General features: G+C 46.3%; 8 protein-coding genes across 8 annotated transcripts; 2 read left to right on the top strand and 6 right to left on the bottom strand.

Moving 5' to 3' along the window:
• Positions 1 to 470: 470 nt before the first annotated feature.
• Positions 471 to 2,603, bottom strand: PENARI_c002G01887 (uncharacterized protein; the record flags this gene model as incomplete). The annotated part of the gene is made up of 1 exon (XM_022627265.1): positions 471 to 2,603. One exon carries the CDS (start codon positions 2,601 to 2,603, stop codon positions 471 to 473), a length of 2,133 nt encoding a protein of 710 aa, XP_022492746.1.
• Positions 2,604 to 8,251: 5,648 nt separating this feature from the next.
• Positions 8,252 to 9,993, bottom strand: PENARI_c002G07803 (trehalose-6-phosphate synthase; the record flags this gene model as incomplete). The annotated part of the gene is made up of 6 exons (XM_022627677.1): positions 8,252 to 8,303; positions 8,425 to 8,767; positions 8,862 to 9,232; positions 9,282 to 9,435; positions 9,529 to 9,651; positions 9,708 to 9,993. 6 exons carry the CDS (start codon positions 9,991 to 9,993, stop codon positions 8,252 to 8,254), a joined length of 1,329 nt encoding a protein of 442 aa, XP_022492964.1.
• Positions 9,994 to 12,553: 2,560 nt separating this feature from the next.
• On the bottom strand, positions 12,554 to 13,181 carry PENARI_c002G11639 (uncharacterized protein; the record flags this gene model as incomplete). Its single annotated transcript, XM_022627936.1, has 3 exons — positions 12,554 to 12,733; positions 12,852 to 13,041; positions 13,099 to 13,181. 3 exons carry the CDS (start codon positions 13,179 to 13,181, stop codon positions 12,554 to 12,556), a joined length of 453 nt encoding a protein of 150 aa, XP_022493016.1.
• A 1,053-nt stretch (positions 13,182 to 14,234) lies between these two features.
• PENARI_c002G02579 (uncharacterized protein) lies at positions 14,235 to 14,675 on the top strand (the record flags this gene model as incomplete). Its single annotated transcript, XM_022627320.1, has 2 exons — positions 14,235 to 14,298; positions 14,347 to 14,675. The coding sequence occupies 2 exons, from the start codon at positions 14,235 to 14,237 to the stop codon at positions 14,673 to 14,675; spliced, it is 393 nt and encodes a 130-aa protein (XP_022492320.1).
• A 698-nt stretch (positions 14,676 to 15,373) lies between these two features.
• PENARI_c002G05572 (caleosin family protein) lies at positions 15,374 to 16,453 on the bottom strand (the record flags this gene model as incomplete). The annotated part of the gene is made up of 5 exons (XM_022627527.1): positions 15,374 to 15,481; positions 15,537 to 15,629; positions 15,700 to 15,861; positions 15,926 to 16,150; positions 16,211 to 16,453. The coding sequence occupies 5 exons, from the start codon at positions 16,451 to 16,453 to the stop codon at positions 15,374 to 15,376; spliced, it is 831 nt and encodes a 276-aa protein (XP_022492540.1).
• Positions 16,454 to 18,094: 1,641 nt separating this feature from the next.
• Positions 18,095 to 19,897, top strand: PENARI_c002G06978 (putative amino acid transporter; the record flags this gene model as incomplete). The annotated part of the gene is made up of 2 exons (XM_022627609.1): positions 18,095 to 19,653; positions 19,894 to 19,897. 2 exons carry the CDS (start codon positions 18,095 to 18,097, stop codon positions 19,895 to 19,897), a joined length of 1,563 nt encoding a protein of 520 aa, XP_022492849.1.
• Positions 19,898 to 20,304: 407 nt separating this feature from the next.
• On the bottom strand, positions 20,305 to 21,027 carry PENARI_c002G10156 (uncharacterized protein; the record flags this gene model as incomplete). Its single annotated transcript, XM_022627831.1, has 2 exons — positions 20,305 to 20,344; positions 20,705 to 21,027. 2 exons carry the CDS (start codon positions 21,025 to 21,027, stop codon positions 20,305 to 20,307), a joined length of 363 nt encoding a protein of 120 aa, XP_022492158.1.
• Positions 21,028 to 22,270: 1,243 nt separating this feature from the next.
• PENARI_c002G04250 (uncharacterized protein) lies at positions 22,271 to 23,504 on the bottom strand (the record flags this gene model as incomplete). The annotated part of the gene is made up of 7 exons (XM_022627431.1): positions 22,271 to 22,308; positions 22,367 to 22,521; positions 22,576 to 22,719; positions 22,777 to 22,941; positions 23,007 to 23,207; positions 23,262 to 23,381; positions 23,437 to 23,504. 7 exons carry the CDS (start codon positions 23,502 to 23,504, stop codon positions 22,271 to 22,273), a joined length of 891 nt encoding a protein of 296 aa, XP_022492369.1.
• Positions 23,505 to 23,603: the final 99 nt, after the last annotated feature.

The following is a 23,603-nucleotide window of genomic DNA, read 5'->3' as shown; positions in this document are numbered from 1 at the left end:
GTTTAGCGGGTACGATTGTGTTCCGAAACTTCTCAACTTACAGCTTCTTCAGGTCTGTAGACGACGGCCCGAAACTGTATGTTCTGATCACAGGTAACGCATCATTTTCATCCTTCAGAGTGAATATCGAAGTTGTAGCCTCTTCGATAGACAATCGCCGGGGGTATGGGGACTGCGGGTTGAGGACTGATGTCACTACGGTTTATATAGATCGTTAACGTGATCTGACCAAATGCTCTGACAAGGCTGCCATTGAGAAGCAGCTCTAGATGATGTAGTCAAGATATTGCTGTCAAGGCAAGACAACGTCAAGTCTGAGTAAATATTTCAAGGATGTGGACGATCACACTTCTCCTTCCTCCTGAGCTAGACGGTTAAAGGAGAAGAGGTAAATATTCTGCCACAAAGCATGCGTGATAGATGAAACGGCCATCTTAATGTACTTTATTTATAATTTAATATGAGTCTTGTCAAGCCCCCATCCACTTCCAAAGAACTTGCAACAACTTGTCCCGGTGGACAGGTTTTGCGACATAGTCATCCATTCCCTTGGCAATATATGTCTCCATATCTCCCTTTAGCGCATTTGCCGTGAGGGCAATGATAGGCACGTCGATGCCCATGCCTCTGATCTGCGACGTCGCTTCCATTCCATCTAGCACCGGCATGCTGATGTCCATGAGGACCACATTGTATGACAAAGGCGTTTGTTTGACATGTCGAACGGCCTCCGCCCCGTCCCATGCTACATCGATGCGCTCAAAATTCAGACTTTGAAGAAGCTTGAGCATTACCATGTGGTTGACAAGATTGTCCTCGACAAGTAAAATATGCTTGCGCGGCGCGATCTCCCGCACTTTGTTCAAAAGGTCCTTTGTATCGTCGGTTGGAGGCATGGTAGGCCTCTTTTTTGAATATCCTATGTCTGCGCGACCCATTCTGGCCGTGAACCAGAACACGCTGCCTTTGCCTTCTGGACCAGGCCTATAGCCCACTGTGCCGTCCATAAGCTCCGCTAAACTCTTGCATATAGAAAGACCAAGGCCAGTGCCTTGGTACTTCTGGGCCGCCGAGTCGGCAAATCGCGTGAAAGGGGTGAAGAGAGTATTGATAGCACACTCGGGAATCCCAACTCCAGAATCTGCAAACTCCGTCGTGACTATGTATGTCTGTGGATTTGATTCGTCGAGCGAGAAAGTAGTAGAGAGTCGAATATAGCCCGACTCCGTATATTTCACCGCGTTTCCAAGCATATTCTGAACCACTTGACGATACCGTAAAGGGTCGCCATGCACAACTTTAGGTAAGTCCGGTTGGAACCAACAATCGAGATCAACTCCAGGTTTTAAGAGAGACCTGCAGTTGCGCATGACAGCATCTAAGATGCTCTTGATATCCACGACATCAGAGCAGAGAGAAAAAGAACCGGAGGAGAGCTTCGAGTAGTCGAGAACGTCGTTGATAATCTGGAGCAAAACCGACGTTGAGTCCTCAATAATCGAAGCATATTCGAGTTGCTGGCCGGTAAGGTCGGTGTCCTTCATCATCGCGAGCGCAAGCTGCATACCGTTCATGGGGGTCCGGATCTCATGGCTCATGTTTGCCAAAAAATCTGTCTTCATCTTCGACGACTCCTCGAAGGCTGCGACCATGCGTGTCTCCGCCGCCTTCCGTTCCGTGAGGTCACGCGTGACCTTGACAAAGCCAACGTGGCGACCAAACTGAAAAATGGGCGTAATCATCACGTTGGCCCAGAAACGAGATCCATCCTTTCGATACCGCCAGCCTTCATCTTCCATTCGACCTTTCTGTAAAGCCAGGCGTAGACCCCTACCTGGTTTATCTCTATCACGGTCCTCAGGACTGTAGAAGATGGAGAAGTGCTTGCCGATGATTTCCGAGGGAGTGTATTGCTTTAGTATGGCGGCGCCAGGGTTCCATGTGGCGATGTTGCCCCGGGTATCAAGCATGAATATGGCGTAATCTTTCACCGTATCGACCAAAATTTTGTAAGTTTCGTTTGTGTAGGCGTGCTGTTCATCAGTCGCTACCCAGTGATGTTTCGAAGTGCTTTGAGCCTCCAATACGACATAGATCAACGACGACTTCTCGAAAACCGGCGTTATGCGAAGCTGATAAATCGAGTTTTCGTTTTGGAGGTGTATTTTCTCCATGACTTGAACCTCTTTCGAGGTGATAGCTGCACGTAACGCTCCGTAAAGAGTCGGAGTGTCAGGCGCCGGGATGGTGTGGACCGGAAGGTTGCAGGCGCAAGTGCCTAACATTGCATCCCTAGATTGACCCGAAAAGGTACAATGACTGTCTGAAACCTCCACGACACACAGATCCTCATCGAGAATCAGGGTAGGAACCGGGGTATAACGATAGATCCGACCCAAGGCGGCGTCGAACCCTGGGCATCTGTTCTTGTGTGGCATCTCCGTCTCTATCTTCTTCTCCTCTTCAGAGTTCGAGCCCCGATTGGAGGCTGGCGGCGCCGTCACCTCATCTCTTAGAGACTTCGTGACAAGAGGCTGGTTGACTAGCGTGCCCGTATCGTCCATGGCAAGAGCCGAAAGACCGCTAGTGAGAGCCTGAGCCATCCTTGCTATGCATCTTCGAACTAGCAGTTGGTATTGTTATACCGTGTGGATACCGTGAGCAGAATAGGCTATGTCTCAAAACTGAAAATAGAGTAAAAATAGAGAGAGAGGAAAAAAGAAAAGGGGTCAGTGAGCAGCGTATCTGGCGATGATATTTTCGCACAAGACGTATGTACCAAAGGGGAGACCAGTAGAGGATAGGTTGACGGGGAACTGAGCAAAGAAGGGAGCTGTCAAGGCAGATGGAGAGCGGGCTGCAGCAGCGATGGAATGCGGTGTGTGGTGTGCATGATCGGTGGGGCACGGCAGTGGGCAAATATTCTCGGGGATAAGGGATAAGAGTGACATCATCTGAGTTTATCGGCTGCTAACATATTTGGACCATTCAGAAGTGACCAAAAGCAAGCATTTACCCACTTGGTTCTAAGTGGATGGCTCACCCTTCCGGCCGCTCAGAACGCCAAACTACAGGTCGCGGCAATACCAGGAACAGATCAGCCTCAATAATTCGACAGGTCTGAACCATTGTGGCGCATCACCTATCACGTGCCGTTGCGCTTGGAAATTTGAGTCCTGCTACATAGAAAATTTCGCATTCCAAGGCGGTCCTGTCGCGCCACATAAAGTAGGATCTCAGAAAAGCGTTGTGGTTCGGCCTTAATGATGCTTAAGAGAAACGGGGGGAGTCGGCAAGGCTACCTATGGCGAGGAGAGTTAAGACGTATGTAGGGAGTAGAAGAGAATCTTACGAGATGGTTAGATGTGTCTCTTTACACGGAAGATTCCATCAGTTTCTACGAAGAATTACGGTATTATAGCAATGACCCAATTATCGTCAGCAGTGAATACCGTACAGCGAAGCACAGCAAGAGGACAACGATGTGGTCGATAGTATTGCGATATAAAATTATCGTGTTGTGTACCGAGTGGGAAATAACCTGAACCGATGGATAGATCCAGCGGGATCTGCTGAGGGCCCCTCCCACAAACACCGAGCGAATGATCAATCTCTTTCTCTAAGGGCTTTGCGCTGTCGATAGTTCCCCCTAAAATAAGACATCCTCGCCGGTTTGACGGGTACACGTTTTCAACACGTTTAAACCACTAGACCGCTGGACCGTTACGTTGGACGACTGACCAAGGAGGTCCGCCAGCTCATCGACAACCCTAAAAGACATCAGCCACCGTCTCGTTCAATCCACACAAAACAAGCTACAGGAGGTCAAGCATAACCAGAATGTCATGAAGAGAGGCTCTGTGAGGAGATCAGGTCATAAACCACAACTCGAACGGCTCCTATCAACAGCCCGAGCCATATGATGGGCTGCGGGGCGGCCAACGGCGGCAAGGTGGTGTGTCCCTACCAATGACCAGTGTACATTCAAGCAGAAGTGCCCGTACAGTAGTTTTCGAATTCAGTTTGACCTCGCACTCTTTGGACTTGATTCCCGGAAAATAAGTCCTAATTATGCGAGTTCTGATTGGGTGTTATTTTAAGCACTTTGATCTGGACTGCTTTCTACAATAGTCCATGTAATTTACAATACGTGTTCAGTACCATAGATGGTGTATTTTACACGAAATTAGCAGACACACGGTACCTGCTCTCCCCTCTCTTTCTTTCATGACAAGCTGCAACTTCCTGCACAAACGCTCCCTGCTTACCATTATTAGCTTAGGCGACATGGCTCCAAGACTCTCGCCTTCAAAGCTTGTTCTTATCCGTGATATGATAGAGAGCGAATCTTTCACCACGTCTGAAATAGCGGAAGAGGCTGAATGTAGCAAGCAGACTATCATAAGTATCTGTAACAACATGCGACAATTTGGAAGCTTATACGCACCACAAACCCGAGTAGGACGAAAACGAACTGTGATACCCCTAATGATCGAAGCTCTCTGTGATCACCTATATGAGAAACCCGGCCTCTACCTCGAGGAGATGGTTGTATTCCTATAGGATGAGTTTAAGGCCATGGTTACAACCTCCAGCATCAGAAGAGCCCTTGTCGCAAAAGGTTGGTCTAAAAAGACTGCACGGAGGCGTGCTAGAGAACAAAATGCCGATTTGCGAGACTATTATCTGTATAATCTCTTAGATTTCAAATCGTACCACCTAGTCTATGTTGATAAATCTGGATGTGATAAACGTGTTAGGTTCAGACGGACAGGCTGGGCACCACGTGGCAGATCCCCTTTGCAAGTAACGCAGTTCCATCGTGATTAGAGATACCAGATATTACCTGCGTACGCACAAGATAGGATCGTTCTGTCGCGTGTCTTCCGTGGTTCTACGGATGCCACCGTATTTGAACGCTTTATAGCTTAACTGCTCTAACATTGCGGACGATGGCTAGAGCCTAAGTTTGCCCTAGTCATAGACAACGCATCATTTCACCGATCGGAAGGACTTGAACAAATGTACGCGGACGCCGGGGTGAAGCTAGTCTATTTGCCACCATATTCGCCGGACCTAAACCCAATTGAAGAGTTTTTTGCTAAGCTCAAGGGGTTCATTGAGCGTAACTGGGACTACTACGAGAAAGACCCGGAGCGAGGATTTGACACTTTTCTTGAATGGTATATTAATGTGGTTGGTGCGAAAGAAGAGAGTGCCAGAGGCCATTTTCGATATGCGGGCCTGAACATAGAAGTTTTTGATGCTTGAAAACCCTTCTGACCCATTCGTGACTTTTGTATCCATCAATTATTGGCCCCTGAATGGCTCCTCTAAGTCTAAATTGGCCATTTCTGCATCTACCTTGTTAGGGTCGATAATGCATTTTGCCAGGATCCTTTCGATGTCCTTTCGAGCGGGGTTTTTCACTTCCGCTTTTCGGCATCCTTGTTTGCTTGAAGAATGATTTTCTGTTGATCCCACTGATTGTTGCACCATTGTCAATTTGGAAATCTTTCTTTTTATCATGGCTGTATGAAGGGTAGAGGCGCTGGCCCGCGGTTGTGTTTTCGGCTTTTTTGAACACTTTAGCCCAGGGTATGCCTCTGGTGAACGCACGGACTGTCTTGATAGAGATGGGCATCTAATACAGTGAGAATCAGTAAGTCCACCAAGGACAGTTGATTATCAACCTTGGGCTCAAATGGTCGATGCAGCATAAGATGGTTGCGCACATGATAAGCAGTTCGCAAGGAGAGACTGGCTACATCACAAATAGCCAAACTGGCAAAGTGTAGAGAGCGTTCCACCACTGACATACACAAGAGCATGCGTTTGTTCGGCAGTCAAGTTTCTCCCACAATCCCTTCCGGCCCGGCAACAGCAGCAGTATTTTACAGTCATTAGGGGGCGAAAGAGGCTGATTCCTTAACATACTACTATATCTATCTGTGGATATGTCCATGTCGACAAAAATGGTGCCTTTGCATTCACAAAAAGATGTATGGAAACCTAGAAACCATAGGAGGAAACCCACACCAAGGCTAGACCAAAAGCTCCCTCTATCCACAGATGGTAGCAATTGAAAAGATCTTTCAAATCGCAGTTCGCATTGATCAACTAACAATGTCCAAGGAAGGACCGTCCCTAGATTGTTCGCATTTAACACCATTTATCACACCAACATTTAGGCTGCCAGTTGCATTCTATCAGCCTTTGCCCACATAGTTATCGTTCGTCAGTGAGGGAAGCCATCACTTACACAACCATCAGGAAGACAACAAAGAAGAGGCTGCCAGTCACTTCATGTCAGCCCCTCGCCCTCAAAATGGTGGCACTTTTCTTACCTGACGCTCTTTCAGTAGTTGGATTCGGTCATCATCCCATGGGAGCTCAGTTGGGAGTGCGATCACGGTGGCTAGGAGAAAGGCGTAAATAAATTGAATTGGTCGCATTTTCACTGTAAGTAAAGATAGTATTAATGTTCTTTCGGTAAGTGTAGAGAGGATATGGGGGAGAAAAGAGGGAGTTGCAGGAAATAGTACTGGGTTTTTAAATGTACCTCTACAAGGGGTGGGATACTTGGGATGGGTGTTCATCTTGAGGAAAAAGGAAGGTCCTGCACAATGGCAATGGTACAAAGCTAATTCATACCTTTAAAACACTGCTTGGCTGCCCATGATTCTGCATTGTGTTCATGTGATAGGTGTGAGGCTGGTTGCTAGTGGATCGAAATATTGCAGCACATGAAGCAAGGAGTATTGATCTACACTCAGCTTTACGATAAAAGTACTAACTTAGTGGAGGTCACACTACTGATCGCCACCTCCCGGATGAACTATCGATTCTTAGGAGTTTTATATTCGGTTTAGCTTGCCAAGTAGAGGAAATAAGATCGTCGACAAGCGAGCAATACTGTCTAATACGATATTCTACAGAGGCAGGCAGATGCAGTGACTGACCCAAGGAGTTTGGAAGATCTCCGTGCTCCATTCTTTATATTGCATACGAGTCTGATAGCTAGGATTAATATACAAAAAAGGTAGGAGACAGTGTATAGTCATTCTCGAAATTGCCTTGACCAGTATACTCTTCGACTATCTTCCTCGACCCCGCTGCCAAGCCTTTACCCAAACTTTACTCCCACCACAGATGGGTTGGAGCCCGAGGAAGCCAATTATACCCTTTGCGCGGAATATCATATATATCCGTAGTCATAATTTGCCCCTCTGGGAGATGTTAGACCATATTGTCATCAACCACAACCTCCAAGCCTTCGCTATTTTCCCACGAGTGGTAGTTTTAGATCAGTCTGTGCCTTTCCCGCAAGCTTTTCTTCGAGATCGAGCAAGGTGCGATCTATTAAGTAGATTGCACAATGGTAGCTCGGGAGCACCTTTCCACCTTCGCTGAACTGTACATAAACGTATGTAACCGGGAGTAGATAAGTATAACATGTAAAGATACTCTTTCATCGCAGTACGAACCAGCTTTGAATGACTGCACTGTAGGAAGTGGAGAGCCCTACAAAGTTCTAATAGAAACCTTTGGTGTTTTAAGCGAACGTCATGGTTTGATAGGGGTTCAAAGATAACCCGATTGTATGTAGGTCTCTTTTAACGATCGGATCGAGGTCTCGGAAGCTAAATTCACGGATACGCTCTTAATTTGTTGCTTGTCTATATTCGCAATTTTAATCATAGAGTTTGTTCCGCGAGGTAAACTAATAGGATATAAATCCGGATCCTCTTGCTCCTTACCACGGAATCTAAAAACACTCCCTTGACTCGCCGAAGAAATTCTAAATCGGCGTGCACGTCCTTGTCGGTTATATGATTTTCTATGGTTTTATCGACCACTTCCGCTTCTAAGGCCGATGATCGGATTGCCTGCCTTTTATCGGATTGTATCCGCGACTTCGTCCAACTACGTTTGCACCTAACTCTCTATCGGTGATCTATCTATCTAGCTTTTTGTTTTTTTCCTTGATATAGGTATATCGTTAGATAGTTTGCGCTCGGCGCTGTGGTCCCGATAGAGCTTTACTACGGGGTCTACTCTCAATACGGGACTACACTGCACTGGTGTCTACCGATAGTGCCCACATCCTCGCCAGAATGCTCATGAATCTGGACGTTAACTTGACTGTCATGCGAGTGTTGAATATACCAATGAAGCAGTGCTACATTCCGACCGCGCCACTTTCCATGTCAAACGACCATTGAAACTACTCTAAAAGCTATCTACTTCTCTATTCACGCAGTCTCATCAAATCTCCAAGGAACGCCTCGGTCCATTTCGCACTGAAGGAAATGGTTGTTAGCTTTGCTAATTACTAGACCTGACGGACTTCTGGTGGGAGATGAGGAAGTTGGGTAGACGGAAGCGTGAAAAGAAGGAGAAATAAAAAGGGAAAAAACTAACCTGGTGTTGGTGGTGACGAAACTCCGCAACTCTTCATACATTTTCTTCCTGTCTTTCTTCTCCATTGTAACAGCATCGTAAAGTGCCTTCGAGAGGCCATCTGCATTAGAAGGATTGAACAACAGACTGCCGTGTTTCATGAAAGCTGCTGCACCGGTAAATTCAGAGAGTACCAATACGCCGTGTCGGGCCTCTTGGCAAGCGACGTACTCGGAAGCAACAAGGTTCATCCCGTCTCGGCGTGAAGTGAGGAGACAGACATCAGACACTGAGTACAGAGCTGTAAGCTCCGCAAAGGAGACTGAGCGGTGGATGTAAAGCAATGGTGTCGATTGCGGTGTAGCTGATTACTGTTAGCATGAGATCCATAGATTTGCCAGATACCAAGCCCAGAACTTGCGGGGTATGGAGCCGGATCGATTTCCGGAGCCACTTACCATACTTGCCAGTGATTTGGCCCACAAGCTTGCTCACTTCTGCCTCTAGGTCCTGGTACTTCTTGACATCTTCACGACTCGGAATGGCGATCTGAATTAACACAACCTTTTCGCTCAATTCGGGGTGTTCATCGAGAAAGACTCGGAAGCCTTCCATTTTTTCAGGCAATCCCTTTGTATAGTCCATGCGGTCCACGCCGATTATGATCGTTTTATCCTTATATTGCGCCTCGAGCTCTTGGATTCTAGTCTGAACCTCAGGTTCCTCGATTGTATCAGCGAATCTCTGACAGTCAATCCCCACGACGTATTTATCAAAGTGAATAGTACGACCGTTGTAGTGGATATTGCCGCCTTCAACTTCCGCTCCACTGATAAAGTTAGCCACTTGCCATGTGAATGTCACTTTCTGGGTCTTACAGGTGAGAGCCGCAAGCGCCAGCAAAGTTCGCCTTGTACTCGTCCGTATGGAAGCCGATGATGTCGCTACCAAGGACACCATCAAGCAACTGTTTTTGAACAGGAAGGCCTCTCCAGAAATCATCTGCTGGGAAGGGAGTGTGAAGAGAAAAGCCTATAGGACACCTTTTGTTTTGCGCGCGTAGACAATCACGCAGTAATCGTGGTACCAGGAGTAAGTGATAATCGTGCACCCAAATTAAGTCACCATCCGCCGCCTCCTCACTGATCCGATCAGCGAAGATCTGATTGACACGCTGGTACGAGTCCCACGTCTCGTTGTCAAAGGAAACTTCCGACTGATAATGTAGCGTGGGCCACAGAACACCATCTGATTATACCTGGTCAGCAACGAAGTAAATAGAACTGAAAATATAGGCCACTTACTGGAAAATCTATTGTAATGATTCTGAGCCAAATTCTCCTCCAGGTATACTGCAGCGGCATTTTCTTTGGCCAAGGCTTCATCAACACTACCTCTGTCCCGTTCATCGATTTCGACCCCTGGCCAGCCTAGCCACAGGTAGTCAGAATAACTCAAACCCTTTAAGGCAGTCACCAAGCCTCCGCTCGATGTAGTCGCCTCGTAACTGCCGTCCTTGGGCTTGACGGAAAGTGGGAGGCGGTTTGAGGCAATTATGAGCTTCCGCTGGTTTTGAGTATGGGCCGCCATTGTTTTCACTCTCAGTCAAATATTAGCGTAACTTAAATGATGTTCTTCGTTGCCCGGACGCCGATGGGAATTTGTATTCAGTGCAATGTAGAACTCCAAGCCTGCTTTGGAGCTAGTATGTTGTAAAGCTTGGCATATGTCATAGAGGAAAGATCAAGTAACTTGGTTCGTTTCCAGCATATCTTTTGGATTCAGTGAACCAATCCGAAAAAAATCAAGGAACGCCAATTGAAGCCCGCTGATGTTCACTGATAGATCTTAGGCCCCTTTAGATGACGATATTAGCAGGATATATACAGGTTAACTGCAATCTTGGCAAGAAACTACGTATACTTGGGTTCATTTCCTTGATACCTTTTCTGACACCTTTCTATTCCATTGTTCGGAACCCAGTTTGACGTTTGACGTACATTTCGGCGCTCCGCTCCTTGCATCGATGGGTGAGATCACTTAGTAGTAGATTCGCCACAACCCGCCCGGAACCCTCCATCGCCAAGAATCAAACTGTGGATCGGCTCAGGTCCTAATGCAGACGAGGCAGTAGAGTACGCGATCGGGAACCCAAAAGGGTACCCATACAAGGCTCGCCAAGCAACAATGTCTATAAACAACTAGTGCACATTTTGAAATTTGATCCATATATGAAGCTGATGTCGGGGCCCACTTCCACAAAGTCGCCTACTATGTTTAGCGCAGTTAAGCTCTGCAAAGTTTATTCGCTTACATCAGACAGGTACGAGAGAGCCTAGAGGTCTCGCTGGCGTGGAACCGACTCAATCTATAAGACTGCGAAAGCCAATGCGAAATTTTAAATATGCTTGTCCTGCTTCCGCCCCACAGTTGCTTTCATTGCCCAATCCAGGTGTCATTAATTTTTTTGTATGCCGTTTCTCCTACCGTACAACACAGTCCGCTCACGGAAACACCTAGTAGTAGGTACTACATCCAAGGCAAGTGGGGGCGATAGTAGCGCATGAGTCTGTGTCGCCTGAAATGTTATCGATCAACTTCTAAACAACTCATTTGGAGTTTGTGACCCAACCCGCTAACAGGACAGTAACTGATACTAGGCTGAGGCAGCTTGATGGATATTGACGTACTTTTGGCGCAGATTCCGACAAAGATGCTTCACTAAATAGAGATATAAGGAATCGCATGTCACTCGCTGCCAATGATAGGACTGTGATGGGTGAGACGAGTGGAGAGAAGGCTCTTTCCTGGCTTCCGCGCTTTAGAATGGGTCAGGAGACACGTCCTATTGGTACGTGAATAAAAGATTTGTTTTGCAGAAAGCGTAAGCAGGCATCGCCAGGTTCAATTGAAGTGAGACAATCGTAGATAGAATATTACTAGGCTTATACGTAATCCTACCCACAGGAGGAAGCAATCAGATACGGAGGCAATTTGTTATGAGTGAAGCAAATACATACTCAGTGGGAAACTGTGTGAGCCGAAATATCTACTGTAGATCTATGAAGTTCTGACTTAGTTCATTTCAGCCTTGGAGTTTCGCTTAATCTGTTCCTGGGCTAAAACAGCTACCGAGAAATCAAAGTGGAAACTTAAGGCTAGTTCTTTCTGCAGACAAAGTAAAATGCCCTAACTAAGGACCGATCTTAGCAGGTCAATCAAATCTATGGTCCAATTCACTATTGTCTAAATAAGGCTTCTAGATTCAAGTGGGATATTTATTCAGTGGAAGGCCGTCGGAATGCCCGTTCCCGCAATACGACGGTGTACTCTAAAGAGAAGATACAAGATTCGTATTTCGAGAACCCGATTATATATTAATGTATACGGCTTAGAAAATTCAGAGATTGACCGTGCAGAAGGTATGGTTGGTAGTTTCTGCCCCGGCTCTACTTATGTACGCAAGTGGACTATTATTGAGGCAGGAATCCATGGGGCCTGTGGATGATCAATAGGCCTTCTACATTCTCTGTCAATAGAACTAAGTAGAAAGAAACTTGGTTGTACATCGATCTACTGGTCATCGCAGCAGGGCCTGCACGGCTCACACCTGCATGTTAGGCACTCAGTACAAAATGTGGAGTCCGATAATCGACCAAAAGGGGGTTGAACGCAAATGAGCCATTCTGATGGCTACAGAGCTGGACGCTAGAGATGTAAGCCTTATGTTTTCTCGACAGTTAGAAAACTTGAAATTGGGATGGAGCAGAATCGTGATGTATTGGAATTGGATAGGGTATCCACGCCTCGTCAGGGCTTCATATATGTTCAATCCGACCTACACTCACTTCATTCACGTGGCTCAGTTTGAGGAAGTTTGCATGGACAATGCTGAGTCTCAAGATTAGTTGGGTTCTCACGTAGAAATAAAAGTGCTATCTCATATAGCCCTCCGCCGCCCAGAGAATCAGCGCTTTTCTTTCTGGCGTCGCAGGGTACGATGGGGCTCAGTCTGTAAATTCGTTACTGTGCTCAAGTCTTATCTTCATAGGTGGATAAGGTAGAGACATATATTTATCACTCCCTAATAGATAGTACTAGCGTGGGTTAAAATTACAGGGATGGACATGGATATATCTGACGTCATCTCTCACGCTTGCGGTCGGTCAGGCTTAACAGTGCCCTTTACCTTTGCGGTCTCCGTCTCCCCCTCCCCCTTCTGACTCTTGCCGGGCTCATTGATGTACGGGTTCATAGTATCGGTATTAGAAAGGCCCTGTTGCTTGAATGACATGCTTGTCGGTCCTTTAGCAGGACCCATGGCTCGAGGCTATGCAAAAGTTAGAGGCCCGGTCGCTAAACAGCCTGCATAATTGAATGGCGAGAGTAGTTTGCATTGATGCTGAAGTGATATAGAGGCGGAGAGAACAAAAATGGGGTTAACGAACCTCATCATGAGCAGAGGAATTGGTATCGGAAGGTTGTCGCTCAACACTCTGGTTGCCCTCCGCGTTTTGTGTATACTCTTGGTTTGCCCCACGATGCTCGCCAACGGCATCATTGTTCGGCTTCTTCGTATCGCCTTTCCGCCATAGGTAGATTGATAGAGGGACACCCAAAGCAATAGAGACCATTATCCTGATGAGCGTATTAGCGTTGGAAAATTGTCCGATGATGAGATATTTGGAAACTCACCATTTGGAGCTATCGCCTTGTTGTTCACTCGGTTTAGTGGTTGCGAGAGATCTCCGAGCATCCTTTGGCAGAGGTGACGGCATTCTAACCCTTCTGATACAAAAAGGCCGTTGCATTGCGGGGCGCAAAAGCGGTTGGCGAACGAAGTTCATGATCGAAGACAATTTGAGGCAGCAGAGAGAAGTGTGAAACAGGGAACAAAGAAACGTCGAGTCCAATACGCCTGAGTTAAATATAAGCCCCAAGCTCTGTTGAGGTTTCATTGTGACATCATCTTCTCTCTTCAGCTTGTTTCCAGATAACAGCACCGAACTTCAAATACAACATGTTCAACGTGATGCTCCAGACTTGATTACCAGCCTGATTTAATATTAACGCATTGTCATTCATGACTTTCTAAAGTAAATCTAACATTACATGTTATAATAGACGAAAGTTTGAACATTTATTAAACCTTACGCGTGAATTGAGCCAGCGACGGGCCAGTCCCAGGCAAGAGGCGATTGAGATTAGACATGCTATAAGCAAATTCCAGTCGCAATAGAAGCGATGAGACAAAAGTGGTATGAGAAGACTTGTTAAAATAAAGTGAATGATTATTACCATCATGGTACCGAATAGTTAGTACTGAAGTAGAGAAAGTGGCGGAAAAGGACTCCGGAGGTAACAATTACGTGGCCCTTGCAGTCGTGCGGTGGCAATTGTGTGTGACATCAGCCATTATGGTCAGCTACAGAGCCAACGAGAAATTCAATTGCAGAATCTCTCAAGACCCTCAAGTATCAAATTCGTCTCACTTCATTGTCGGGCGGCTTATCTTATTGGTGGTTGAAAGTGGTAATGAAAGAATACCCCATTTCGACAAATTTCTCCGCAATTACTCGTGAATTGGACCACTCTTAGTTCTTTAATGGGGTGTTTAAGCTGGATTGTGAGAATGAATGAGTTCTTACATCATAAGATAGAGATCGAGCTTGGTATTGACGTCACCCTACACTGGTTCGATACTGAATAAGTAGCGACTACCGAATGGAATGTTTTTATAAGAGTCAAAAAATAACAGAAGCATCGTTTCCCACGTCAAAAGCATTTACTATCAAACGGCCTTCGTGACTAATTGAAGTCATATATTCAATATGGCCATCAACGCAATCCGTCTCGTCCGTGCGAAACCGCGCATTACATTCCGAAACACGTCGTGTAAGATATTTGCTTCTTGAAAAAGACTTTGGCTAACAGAATATCCAGGTAACACCCCGTTGGCGAGATTCTATGCCAGCTCCGCCTCACAATCATCCAAAGTGAGCAACCCCGTTGCCAGCTCGCCAGAATCTCAAGCCATCAATAAATCTCGAGGCTTGGAAGGCCGGCATTCCGACACGCCCGATACACGCTCTACTCAGTCTCCAATTTCCCCTTCGAACAAGACGGAACTAGGCAGCGAATCTCACGAAGGCGAGGAACAAACGGCATCCGATGCACAAATCAAGAATGATCCTAGCAAGCCAGCAGAGGCTAAAAGAAAGAACGTGGAGAAGGCTAGCCAGAAGCCTATGGGGCCTGAGGATCATCAGTAGACCTTTTGATTGCTTTGTTAGCTAGGCTGAAGGGGACCATTTGGGGGAGAGCCTATCGTAATTGAACCTTATGCTATATAAGTCAATGCCTCATTGTACCTTATGTGAATATATGCGAGTATGTTACTTTCTGAAACTCTGGTGGTGGGCCCTGGCTATGTGATCCAACGCTGAATCAAGGACGTGGTTACGCCAGTCATCTGAGAAGTGAAAAGGTTAGGTTAGCGGAATGAAAATGCATACGCAGGTAGGACAGGTTACTGATTGCCGACCAAGACGCCTCGATCTGTGGACGGGGTTTATCGCTAGAATGCAGTATTTAATGTCAATAAATGTACAAAGTTGGGCAAAGTGAACTTTCAAGTTTGATCTTCAGTCATACGGACTAGTCTTACTCGCTCCTCGCTCTATTAATCCGCAGTCGGCATGCCTTTGTACGCAAAGTATGAATTACACGGGGTAGAAAGACGGGACCATTCAAGGGTTTCTGAAAGAGCAACATAGTTCCTCTGATTATCGAATGCGACGTTACACTCGTGTCCTGACTAATCAGGCTACTAGCCCCTGACGATATAAAAAGATACTGAAATGTACTGTTAGAAGCCCAATCTGTGTGTTCACACTTTTTGTGGCCTAGCAGTCATTTTGGTTGACAGCCCCGTCATGACAAAATCCACTGTCATCTACCACTTTGACTACTAAAATATTTTCGTCCCTCCGATAAACCCATCACCTCCTAAACCCCAGCCCTGCGCCCAGCCAGTTGGAGTCTGTCTTGCTTCGCGAATTCGCCAGAATAATGACCCCTAGCAGATATTAGCCCTGTCATTACGCATCGCCAGTGATGATTGGCTGTCATACATCATATACTGCCCGTAAATCCTCTTTGTAGACTTTGCTGTCCTTCTGAATTAGGAGCCAAGTTGTCCCCCATTCAAACAAGGCCGCGCTCCACTGCGCAATGATCAGCACTAAAGCAAACCAAAGCGAAAATTTGCTACCGGGATCGAAGGATAAAGCGTACCCCAAAAGGATCAGCAGCACATCGATGGCCGTGCATTAGCTGAAATAGCTCTCGAAGAGTTAAGGCGCCATCGCCATCCTTATCCCATTTTGAGAACAAGTTCTCAAACAATTGCGGTATAAAGCGGCCTTCTGGATCGTATGTGCCGCTGTCCGAGCCATGCTAAGAGGAAAATCAGCTTTATCATCGCCGTCAATGTATAGCGATATCTTAAGAACAAACAAACCTTCGCTTTATGGATGCTCGTCAAATACACACGGAAATATGGATCGGGGAACCACGAGTATGCCAAGCGTGTGGGGTACGAAAAGTTGACGTTGATGATAAAGGTCGCAAGGATCGAGAAGACAATATTAAAACCCAGTTCTCGAAACCCGTTGTATGTATCCCAAGGGAAAATCATTCCATCGCCATCGCGATCCCAGAAAAGAATGTGTTGTTGAAGAGGTGTCTTTATTTCGTTAGCATCAAAACGGCGCCAATAAGAACTCCATAGTTTCAAAAGCCATACGTAGCCGTCATTTTTCCTCGCCCATTCGAGGTCGCCCTCGGGCTTTTCCACAGACACTGCTGCATTTGCTCGCGCAACACCTGGGTTATCTATGTCATTTGCGAGGGACAGAGCCAACAGCCGCCTACTGGTGATATAGCTATTCTTCGCAATTATCACAGTTTCATTGTTCTCTTCAGCGGTCTTGAAGTTGAGCTTCCTTTCACGGAATTCCTCGGCGTTCTTAGTAATTACTTCGGGCATCGTAGCAAATCGGCAGAAGAGTTTCGTCGCGGGAAGATTAACAAGTTCAGGTTAAAATACATGGCGGAATCGGCTTTTATGTACTATCGGCGAGCATATTAACGGATATCTAGAAGGCAAGCAGGGAACTTACGTAGCATGTGAAGATAGAGAATTGGCAGGGAGGTTTCAATGACGCAACGTCATGACCCATTCTTGCTAGGATCGAGGATGACTCCGACTAACCAGAAGCCAGGAATTATCTATATGGAAGTAGCTTGGCTCCTGGTATATCGGATCACTTGGCATTGACTTATCATTACTTGCACTGTGAATTCTCGATACCAATAAGATAATAGGACGTGTTGAAGATCGCGCAGGTTAATGGCGGCTCATTAGAAGCACGCGTATCATAAAAATGCCGTTTGATTCATCTACGATAGAATAACGGAACAGTCGCTTCGTGTCGCAAGAAGATTCTAGGTACCATGCCATCGTTAGAGGTTCTGTCCTGTTCAATTAACTTCATTGTCTAGAATAATATATAATGGTGACGGTAGAATTGACTAACATAGATGATCTTCTTGATCTTCCAAGAACCTTCAATACATCTTTCAAACATACGCGCGACTGCTACTACAAAGAGATCGCCTTGTAGGTCCTAGAGTCTTAATCAATTCTGTTCCATCAAGTGGTGAGCCCCCTGCCAATGCGGGTAAATCTCGTATGCGATAAACCGAGATAAACCGCCAAACTTATGTATTGTCACAGCGGAAAGTGCCAATCATACATGTTGCTCCATTCCAATGCTCTCCAATGGGCGGCTATTTTCCGTAAACAGGATTTGTCATCCGCCAGCGGTTCTAGATGCCGATGGCCTCTCATCTTATTCTTGGCCGGCGATATTGCGTCATGGTTGGATCATTCTCATCGCATGCAAATGCCTCCTTAAAGGGCAATGCAAGTTTAGTAATATTTTTCTCCTACTGCTTACGTTCTTGGCGAGGATAGGATTCAGTCATTCGAGGTGAATGTATGTATGAATCTTTTCGATATGCCAGATGGAAATCATTTAAATTAATGGTTCAACAATTGAAAATAAGTATGGGGCAAACTCTTTCGGGGTTAGCGAAATCACTTACAGCCAAAAAGCCTTCAGAGTTGGTGTATCACCTGCCGCTAAAGATTAGCTTGACCTTCTTTCTGCGAATATGCCGACGTCATTAGTACGCCATAGACAAAACAAGGATCTTTAACACAGAAAAGACGTACAAATGTTACTAATACAATACGAAAAGGAGCTATGAATCCCATCTTAATGCTGGGCACCACATTTCACGATGTCTGATCAGTCAAGCGACATATAACGGTGCCGGGACGTGTTTATACAAGACAAGGTACAAACTCAGGAATCCCAAACTTCCATACATGAAGTAATTTTACCGTCTATTTCTACGTACTGCGATAATGTCTTTCGCTAACGAGACCGGTGCAGTTATAACGTTAACTCATACTAGCCCTGTTCACATGACTGTGAGCAATCCGGCTGTGGTTACCAAGGATTCTCCACCAACATCACCACAATAAGTCTGCGTGCTATCCACGCTCAATCACTATCGATCAACGAGTGTTAAGCGACAAGGTATCAGCTCGGGGAACACAATGGCGGATACTCCAGCCCTAGAAAACCTCAACGACAGCGAGGCAGAGGTTGTTTCTAGGCATCTGCATCCCCGATTTACCGGGGCTTATGATGGGATTATTGAAGATGATGAGGACGTGCGGGGGAAGGGAGCTGCAGATCACGATGGGAACCAACGATCCGCATTCATAGGACCTAGCCAACAGTCCTCTCTCAAATTGCAAGGAGGCGATACACATCGCGACCTCTATCGTATCGAAGCTCGCTCGAAACGGGGCGGATTGGATCAGCGCGCAGCAACATTCTCGCACCCTCCCAGGCCAGAAACGGATGATAATCTCGATATCACGATACGCAATGAGCCAGGAGCGTTTCGCCGGCAGTTCTTATGGCGAAACAAGCGTGGCTTCACCAACAAATCTGTACCGAATAGCTTCGTGGAGTTCTTAGACTTATATGGCAGATTCGCCGGTGAAGACCTAGTCGAGTCGGAAGACGAGGCAGATGCTGAAAGTGTTGGAACACCGTTTGATGAAGTGGAGCCGGAAAGAAGACCATTGCTTGCCAGTCGTGAAAGTTCCCAAGGGGATGCGTCAGACATGAAAACTTTCTTCACACTCCTCAAGGCCTTCATAGGAACCGGCATCATTTTCCTCCCGAAGGCGTTCCGCAACGGTGGCATACTCTTTTCACCTATTGCTCTCGTCACAGTCTCGATAATAACAACCATCTCTTTTCATTTGCTGCTTCAATGTCGACGACAGCATGGCGGTGGCTACGGCGATATTGGAGAATCTATTTCCGGCTCGCATCTTCGCTCCCTTATTCTCGTTTCAATTACAATTACGCAGCTTGGTTTTGTGTGTGCCGCCATTGCTTTTACTGCGCAGAACCTGCGTTCATTTGTGGAGGGGGTGGCAGCTTCTACGATTAGCACACCGTCCATTTCCACAATTATTGCTCTGCAGTTAGTGATTCTCGTGCCTCTTGCCTTTATTCGCAAAATATCCCGACTCGGATTAGTGGCATTACTTGCAGATGTCTTCATTTTCATCGCCGTGGGCTACATATACTACTACAATATTTCGGAAATTTCCCGCCACGGCTTAGAGCCCACAGTCAAGCTTTTCGACACCAAGACATTTACCCTAACGATCGGATCATCCATATTCATGTTCGAGGGGATAGGCCTCATTCTCCCCATACAATCTTCGATGTCGCAACCAGACCATTTCGATCGCATCCTCTACATTGTCATGGCCCTTATTACTTTCCTTTTCGCTACCGTTGGGATTCTCTCATACGGGGCATTTGGCAGCCACACAAAGATCAATATCATCAGCAATTTCCCACAGTCGGATAAGTTCGTCAATTTTATTCGGTTATTCTTCTCGCTAGCTGTTCTTGTGGGCACCCCGGTGCAGCTATTTCCTGCGTTGCGGATCATGGAGGGAAGGTTATTCTACCGCAAATCTGGTCATCGAGACCTCCTCATGAAGTGGAAAAAGAATATTTTCAGGACAGGCATTGTCGTTCTCTGTTGCTTGATTGCAGCCCTAGGCGCCAGGGACTTGGATAAGTTTGTTGCCTTAGTGGGATCCGTTTCATGTGTTCCCTTGATTTTTGTTTATCCGGCGTATCTGCATTGGAAAGGTATCGCGAATACTTGGTGGGCAAAAGGGGGAGATATGTTGATAATTACGATGGGGATTGCCTGCATGGTCTATACCACTGTGGTGACCGTGTCTCTACAGTTTAGCTGATACATGTATCCGCTTTTGACGTGCAAAATGCAAAACAAACGGTTGAAAACATTTAGCTAGAAATAACGCCAGAAGAAATCGACAAACCTTGATTTGATGCGCTGAATAAGTAGAACGATGGCTACTGCTGCAAGCTGCCCTCACTGACTTGCTGTAGAGGGCGGTCTCTGTAGGTGGTGATCGTACTGGATCTGATACTATATCATGTTTAGTTAGTGTACGGCCAAGCTTCAACGATGTTCGCGCGGGTACCCGCACACGCGACAGTAGGAGCCGAGAAGCCTATAAATACGTCCTGTACCCTCAGAAATTTGCTCTACGATTTATTATTTACTTGACGAGGCACACTAGGGGCGGACAAGCCAGTGGAGAACATGAGATGTTTTTCTCAACGCCTGGTGTAGGAAACATACCTGACTAAAGTTGCACGAGGGTTATACATTATTTTCAATTGCCAGTTTCCACACTTAACTGTAGCCGTTCTGTCCATTGCGGGGAACACGGCCGCTAGGGCAAAGGGATCAGAGATAGCGGACAATAAGACTTTAGAGTGCGCGAACCACTACGAAGGTACACTCACACCTTCAGCTATTGAATTGATTTTGGAATAGACTCACGTCCTGTCTATTGGCTCACCGTATCTTTGCAAGGAGTCGACATACTAACAACCGGTTTAAATCTCACAGGTGTATTATTTACATTACAATGCACCTACATGCGTTATATACCTTCCGTCGCTCTGTTCCCCAAAATCTCCCTGTGCTTCCCTTTGATCGCTTCGACGCTGGGATTAAAGAGCTGGGGAGATTGTGTTCTCGAAAGCATCTGATAACATCGTGGAACGTCTTCTCTACATCTGCGTCATACTTAGCAGATGTTTCATAAAACCAGCAGTCTAGCGACTTTGCTAGCATCCGACCTTCCTTGGCGGAGACTTCACGCTGGGCTTGTAAATCGTTCTTAGTACCGACCAGAACAATGGGCGGACGACATGGACGCTGAGAAGGTGACTGCTGTAAAGTATCTTTGATGCTCATATCTTGTTTCACCTCTTTGATCTGGTTGTAGTACGCTCGTACGTGAGAGAACGACCCCCGCGAGGTGACGCTGTATGCAATAATGAAAGCTTCCCCCTCGTAGATATGGCTTTCACGGATGGCTGCATACTTTCCTTGACCCGCGGTGTCCATTATCTCGAGAATGCAAGGACGGTTATCAACCACCATCCGCGTGCGATACGAATCATCTAGCGTGGGTTCCAAGCCCTCAGCAAATTTGTCTAAGCAAAACTAAGTAGGACCTTAGTTAGTATCATCTTGACTGCGATAGGAGGTAAACATGACAAACCCGCACAGCTAGTGCCGATTTTCCCACATCTCCATCCCCAACCACTACGAGGGTCAATTTATCAGACATGGAATTTGAAGCACCCCAGGAAAGGTTGAAATGATGAAGATTGCGTCACGGAAGATTCGTGAGGTGACTGGACTCCAATCCTGAAGTTCAAGCGACCCAAGTCACATCTAATGCGTATGTCTTCAGGTCTCATAAATGGGGCACCAATTTTTACTGAAGTAGAAAATGGGGAAGAGAAAAGAGATTTGTTTCGTGCAGTATTTAGGGATTTTGGCCTTTGCAACCTATAGAAAATACCTACATTAAAAGCTTTTTGGGCCTACTGATGTTGCATTAGTGGATATCAACAGTCTGACGTCCACTTTACGTCCCAGGCTCCGGGGAAGGAAGGCTATTGACGCAATACAGGTGGGTCCGCTAGTTGCTTTGCCAATGATCGCCTGGGACTGGCAGCAAAAGTCAGTATCTATTAGCCATCAATACAATGCATCGGCAAATCCGTCATTCGAATTCTGGTCACCTTACGTCACTGTTATAGAATCTTCAACATCACCAAAAAGGCCGCTTCTATGTACCCTCACCTCTTCAGAAAATGATTGGCTGCTTTGAAGATTAAACCATTGTAGTACTTTATAGCATTGGAGGGCTTGGTACAATGGGGCACCGTGAGAGGCCAATGCCTACGACAAATGTAAATGGATGCCTTACTCCGACTGCAGCGATGAAGACCAAAAATGCAAAGTATTGAGATTGAGCTTTAGTCTGGCATACTAGGACGTAGACCACGCGAATAGACTTGGTCTTGTTGTTTTAGGGTAACGTCGCGCGCAAGAAAGTAGTGGTGACAGTGACAAGAAAGGCCTATCAATACAGTATGGGTGAGGTGGTAAACCTCCGCGCTGTCGTTGACCCTTCACCGCCCTTCACTATATCAACTCCTATATCCTGTATCAACACTCACATTAACACTCACATTAAGCCTCAATGGTTTCTTAAGCTTTCGCTTAGCCAACAATTTTGCTTTTCCGACATAAATTATACCAGCTTTCCATTTGCGATTCACAACAATTCTCCCCTTTAATCTCCCAGAGGGTAGCAATGTAGGGTTTGGCCAGCTGCTTAGATATTAGCGACTCGACCTTAGCTAGGAGGGCAAGTAGCTTAAGTCCATACAATAAAGAGAAGCATCTTTACTAGCCAAGAACACGAAGCTAGGGGCCACTTCGCTAGGCTGCCCAGGCCGGCCAAGCTGTGAATTCGAACCCCATCCCTTCATGGAGTCGGGATCTCTTGTATCGACTTGAATTGGTGTATAAATAGCACCGGGGCTGTTGGATGCATTAGAATATGAGACATGCCAGGAAAACTGACCGCGGACTTACGCAACAGCATTCACGCGAATACCCTTCGGAGCTAGCTGTAGCGCTAGGGATCGGGTGAAGCCCACGATTGCGCCTTTCGTGGAAGCGTAGTCGACCATACTGCTCGAACCACGGAACGTGACAACAGAAGTATTGTTGATAACACTGTGTGCCGAAGTTAGCCCAAAACCGTGATCAAATGAAGTCGCATTAATGCCTTACGAGTCTCCCTTTGACATGTAAGGGAGTGCATATTTGGTGATAGCAAACATTTGTAGGATGTTGGTTCGGAAGAGATCCTCAACCTGCCCGAGATCAGTTTGCGTAAAGTCTTTACGCATATACTGTTGTGAGGCATTGTTAACAAGGATATTGATTCCCTTGAACCTGAAGCAAAAGGAAGAGTGGGGAGTCAGTGACCTAGGGCTGGATGACAGACTTCGCTTACATACCGGTCGACATGCTCCTTAACTGCTTTTTCGCAAGTTTGATTGCTTCTCAAGTCGCCTGAAATTAGCAGGCAACTGTGTCCTGCGCTTTCGACTAATTCCTTTGTTTTGTTTGCGTCTTCCTGCTCCTGTGGAAGGTAGACAATGGTGATATCGGCACCCTCCCTGGCCATCAATACGGCTATAGAACGACCTATACCTGAGCTTCTCAATGTCAGTAGATAGACCAAAGAAAGGTGTATCACATAGGCCACTGACTCGCCCCCGGTAATTAAGGCCTTCTTATCTTTCAGCTTGTTTGAGCCTACGTATTCAACGAATCCGGCGCTTGACTCAAGTTTGGTAGTCTCACTCGGCGGCGTCATATACTTCTCTAGTCTGTTGTCAACTTAGCATCTATCATGGTTGTACTTTCAGTGAGCCTAGAACTTACCCCGGTTTGCTCTGAGCCTGTTTTGACTTGGGGACCTGGAATGCCCCGTCACTACCCATTTGTGACATTGTGTTAGGTTTGCTTGCTGAAGAGAAATGTCTGGTAGTTATCCTGCTTCAAGGTAAAGAAAGAAAAGTCGAATATAAAACAATACGATTCGCTTAAAT

The sequence above is a fragment of the Penicillium arizonense genome (genome assembly GCF_001773325.1).
Source record: "Penicillium arizonense strain CBS 141311 chromosome Unknown PENARI_contig002, whole genome shotgun sequence".
Classification (NCBI taxonomy): domain Eukaryota; kingdom Fungi; phylum Ascomycota; class Eurotiomycetes; order Eurotiales; family Aspergillaceae; genus Penicillium; species Penicillium arizonense.
The sequence above is the reverse complement of the archived record's forward strand: the minus strand, read 5'-3'. Positions and strand labels throughout refer to the sequence as shown.